The following is a 5,219-nucleotide window of genomic DNA, read 5'->3' on the forward strand; positions in this document are numbered from 1 at the left end:
TATTTTGTGGAAATAAGAAGGATAATTTTGTCAACAACAAATAGCTACAAACAGCTGTTCATGAAAAACTCTAAAAATGAGTTTTTCGTGAAAAGCTCCAAAACGTTGTAGTTTCCAGAGAAAATGTGAAACGTTACGGTTATATAAACCTAACCAAACGCTATATTTTCCACGATTTGGAGTGAAACGTTAAACGCTCCTCCAAAAAACTAAAACAAACACCCACTTAATATGTAAATGTTTTCGAGCGATAAATTCATAATTATTTAGGGTCGTTTATATTGCGGTACTTTGGACTTTAATCATCATCAAATGAAAGACGAAAGTAAGAAATGGGTTTTAAAGCCCAAAAAAGTAACGAAACATTAACTGGCCCAGGAGGTTTAGGGTTTACTCCTGTCCTGTGGAAGAAAAAGAAAAACAACACTCGGAAAAAAAAAAAAAAAAAAAAACAACAGATATCATATAAGTCCTCTTTCATTGCGAAAATCATCTCCTCCTCCTCACTGATCTGCGTTTCCACAGAGAAGATCGCTGAGGTAAGCACAGGAAGCTGAAATCATGGTGCATGTCTCTTTCTACCGCAACTGTAAGTTGTATTTTCCTTTCTCCATTTACCAATTACCTGCTTGCATTTTAGTTTATCTGCTTGTCCATGATTTTCTGCCTTTTCTCATTTTAGGTAGTGCTCTCAGCAGTGTGTCATTTGATTTCTCTGTTTGATTAGGTCTTCTTATACTATGTTCGGTTTTGATTTCCTGTTTGGTTTTGGTATGACTTTTTCAACTGTACTTTTTGTAAGTGCTACAAAATGTTGAAGCTAGAAATGAATTTAGGGAAGCAAGTCTTGTAGGGGCGGTTAACAACCTCTTAAAGTTAAAATTTGAGGAGCTGAGTATTAAAAATCAGCTCCAACATCAGAGTCTCTCTCCTTGATAATTTATTTTTTTTATTAATGATCTCTTCTTACTATCGGTAAGTAAAACAATAATTGATAATTTTAATAATAAAATAATAAATAAGAAATATTGTTGGAGATGATACTCGTAGTCACTCTTACAACACTAAGAGTCAATTATTTGTTTTAGGAGCACTAAGAGTCTTGTAGATGTTCTTAGAACTTTAGAAAATGCCAGATAGAATTTGAAGTCATGGATAAGTCATTTAGCAACTGGATGAATCAAAGTATCTCATTGTCAATGTTAACAAAGTTAAGACTCATGGCTATATGAATTTTTGTAGTTTTCATCTGTGTTTATTTTTCAGTTTCATCTGATTATAAGGCTGTTTCATTTTTTTTATAATTGGTTGAACAAGTCTATGTTTTTCAATAGATGGGAAAACCTTTAAGAAACCAAGGCGTCCCTATGAGAAGGAGCGTTTGGATGCTGAGCTAAAGCTCGTTGGAGAATATGGACTTCGTTGTAAGAGAGAGCTTTGGAGGGTTCAGTATGCATTGAGTCGTATTCGTAATGCAGCAAGAATGCTTCTGACACTTGAAGAAAAAAACCCACGACGAATTTTTGAGGGTGAAGCTCTTCTGAGAAGGATGAATAGGTATGGACTTTTGGATGAAAGCCAGAACAAGCTAGATTACGTGTTGGCCCTAACTGTGGAGAACTTTCTCGAGCGCCGTCTTCAAACTCTTGTATTCAAGTCTGGTATGGCTAAGTCGATTCACCATGCCAGGGTGCTTATTAGGCAAAGGCACATCAGGTACTGATACTCTACTTTTCTGCCAGTCTAGTTTGTAGTTCTTGTTATAGGACTGTGTTATGGTGTATGCATATTTGATTTTCACTGAGAATATATTTATGCTTCTCTTAGTGCATTGTATTTGCATTTGTTTGGAGCACTTGATGAATTTAATTGTGTTACAATGCCCTTTTCATTGAACTTTTGCAGAGTTGATGTTTCTTTTTCTTTTTATTATTTTTCTGTATTGGGCTGTTGAGATTTTAAAAATTCTGTTATTGTTTAAAAGGTTTTCTACAAGCACTTGTTATTGGGAAGTTTTCCTTTTCTTTGTTGAGAACTGTAGGGATAGATCACAGATTATAAATTTACTTAAGCACTTTTGATGGGAATGCTATTTCTTTTGAGGTTATGAAAACTTGGAGCTAGCCTTTCATGATGTGAGGTGCTTCATGAACTTGTTAATATTGACTATTTATTTCAACAATCAGAATTTTGAGGGTAGCTGTAAATATAGCTTTTAAATTTGTGGATGTCATAACATTGTGAATGGTATGAGCATTATCTTTGCTCATAACCAACTTGGTCCTATTTTTAACACATAAGGTGGCTATTACTCTGTATTGAATTCATTGTTATTTGAGTGATCAAGCTTTTGTCATGTAGGGTCCTGTCATTTGGTTCTCCATATTTCGAACCTTAGGCTTTAATTTTTTTTTTTTGTTGGGGCTATGGGTCACAGCAAGTTCTTTATACTTGCATATGTATTAATAACACCTTTTAATATGAACTATTTTTTCTGTTGTTTTATATAACTTCCCCCATTTTTTAGCCATTTTCTACATTATTGTTTTGGGATTAGGATCTTAGAGTTTTTGTTCTTCTATGTTTGACTTTTGGTTCTTTTGTGCTATCTGAACTGCGGACATAATATATTCAGGATCATGATTTGCTGAAGTACTACTGAGTTTCTTCGATTTTGGGCGGTTTTGTTCTGATGATCTTTTGATTGATCTATATATATATATAACTTAGATTTGCATGGCCACTGGCCACTTTTGGTTTCCCTTAGGTTCAACATCACATTCACTTCTAATTCTCAATGTCAGTTACAGTTGCATCTTTACATTTTGGCTTAATAACCTTTTCTCCTAAGATTTTTTTGAATGTCTTTCATTGTGGGTCTTGCCTTTGTTCCTTTATGCTGTTAATACTGTCTGTCTTTTAAGTAGCACAAGCAATCAATTACTATATGAAAAGAACACCACGTATAGAAGCAACGTTTCGCGTAAACTCTTGTTTTTCTACAATTTAAAGTTTCATGTCATTTCTATATTTATTTTATTAATATATATATATTTTATATAATGTCATGGTAGGGTTGGGAGACAGGTAGTGAACATTCCTTCATTCATGGTGAGGGTTGATTCACAAAAGCACATTGATTTCTCACTTACAAGTCCGCTAGGAGGGGGCCGACCTGGTAGAGTGAAGAGAAGGAACCAAAAGGCTGCTAGCAAGAAGGGTGCTGGTGGTGATGGAGATGAAGAAGATGAAGAGTGAGTTATCTGTCTGTTCCAGATAGGTAATGGTTTTGTTGTAGGAAAATGTGCCTAAATTTTTTGCTGTAGACATTTCATCTCTCACTGTCCGTATCAAAAGTTTTTCTGTTTTGAGATAGTATCTCTATGTTTAAAGGGGTCGTTTACTATTTGTTGCTGGAATACAAAAACCTTCTTGCCTTTGGCCAGGATAAAGAATGGGATTTTTACCAAAAATGCTGTCAAAATTAGGGGTGACGATTGGATTACTGTGTTCTTGTTAAGTCATCTATCATATATTCCAAACAATAATATATGATATATATGCAATGAAAACTATACTGATGTTAAACCAATAGCATCAATTGAATTATCTATTATTCATGTTAAACAGTTGTCACCTCTAGTAAAAAATAATAATTTATTCTTAAAATATAAAGTACTACATTTGAAGTAATTTTGTCATTAAAAAGGGTTTTTTGAAACCAAAATAAACACTAATCTTTGAAGAAAAATAAATCGTTGATCATCTATTCCAAGCATAAAATCAATAACATTTTTCATACGAAAAGCATTAAAGAAAAAAAACAATTCATAACAAAAGCAAGGAATCCGGACACTATAGATTCAGCAACTATGTACTAAATAGAATTTCTATGACAAAAACATGTACATTCCAAGATTTATTAATATCGATCCAAAATAAAAATCCAGACACAATAATAATTTAAAAATATAAAAACATCTAAATCAGATCCCAGCTATAAGAAAGATATGCACCAATAAAAAAAGGGGTAAATAGCAAAGAAACAGGTAAGTAATTCATTATCTTGAAGACCATTCCTCAAGCCCTGACTTAGTCATGGCACTGCGGGGATTCCTTTAGCTGCGTGCAAAACAGTCGAGGAGGCGGAATTGCTAGCAATCATGGAAGCCTTGATATTCGCCAGAGACTGCAGCTTTAATAGGATTGTCGTGGAATCAGACGCAAAAGTGGTGATTGAGGCTCTTCAATCCCACAGCTTCACAGAATCTGCATTGCTATTCTTGTACGAAGACGTTACAGCCTGGAGAACCATATTTAATTACTGCTCTTTTTCTTTTGTGCATCGGGAGGGGAATAGTGCTGCGCACTCGCTTGCCCATTGGGCTAGTAATTTCGATACCCCTATTATTCTCATCGAAGATTGTCCGTCTTCGATCTGGCAAACAGTCTGTAATGATTCAATTATTATTCCTCATTGGGCTAGTAAGTTCTGACACAGAATAGAATAGGTTACAATCATCTGTCATGAGTAGAGCGGAAGGAGTGGTGATATAAATGATTTACTACTACTGTTGCAGCATCAGATTCCAAAATAAAAGTCTGGAGGCCCTTGTTCTTCACTCAACTTATAGCTATAACTTGCCCTTCACGGACACTGTAATTTCCGGCTAGCCTCTTACAAAAAGCTCCAGAAAACTGCCCATGTTTACCCCTCCAACACCCAACAAACCAGAGCCAAGCATCCAAATTAATTTTGAAATTATGCAGTGAGAGAGAGGGTGAATCCAGCGATCCCCAATAACACTAGAATTCACCCTTTTAACTGCGCTTCTTGCCAACTCTTAACTTAAGAAACGCAAAACCCACTGGTTGGTTACCACTATTTCAAATACTTCAAATCAACATGGTCCCAAGATAAAGTTTATCAGTGCTCAGAATAGAAAAAACAAGGTCCATCTCACTCCAACAAAGTATTAACAGGGCCATTTCTAAGGAAGCATTGAAATTAGCCAAATCCCAAATTGAATATTAAATAATATGTTTTTTTTTAATAATTTTTAAACAAAGAAACTAAGGATCTTTCTTGATTTACCTTGATGTTGCCTTTGCAGTTAGCTATACTTTTTCAAAAAAATCAGATATTCCTTCTTTTATATAAAAAAAACTACTTTTAAACATTAAACACTTAAAATTTTCCATTTTAAATATGCAAACAA

The 5,219-nt window shown here is 34.5% G+C and overlaps 1 protein-coding gene across 1 annotated transcript; it reads left to right on the plus strand.

The window, feature by feature from the left end:
- Positions 1 to 430: 430 nt before the first annotated feature.
- On the plus strand, positions 431 to 3,473 carry LOC136227736 (small ribosomal subunit protein uS4y-like). Its single transcript, XM_066016478.1, has 3 exons — positions 431 to 589; positions 1,335 to 1,716; positions 3,075 to 3,473. Exons 1-3 carry the CDS (start codon positions 562 to 564, stop codon positions 3,256 to 3,258), a joined length of 594 nt encoding a protein of 197 aa, XP_065872550.1. The 5' UTR covers positions 431 to 561; the 3' UTR covers positions 3,259 to 3,473.
- The last annotated feature ends 1,746 nt before the right edge of the window (positions 3,474 to 5,219 follow it).

Source organism: Euphorbia lathyris, chromosome 4 (genome assembly GCF_963576675.1).
Source record: "Euphorbia lathyris chromosome 4, ddEupLath1.1, whole genome shotgun sequence".
Lineage (NCBI taxonomy): Eukaryota > Viridiplantae > Streptophyta > Magnoliopsida > Malpighiales > Euphorbiaceae > Euphorbia > Euphorbia lathyris.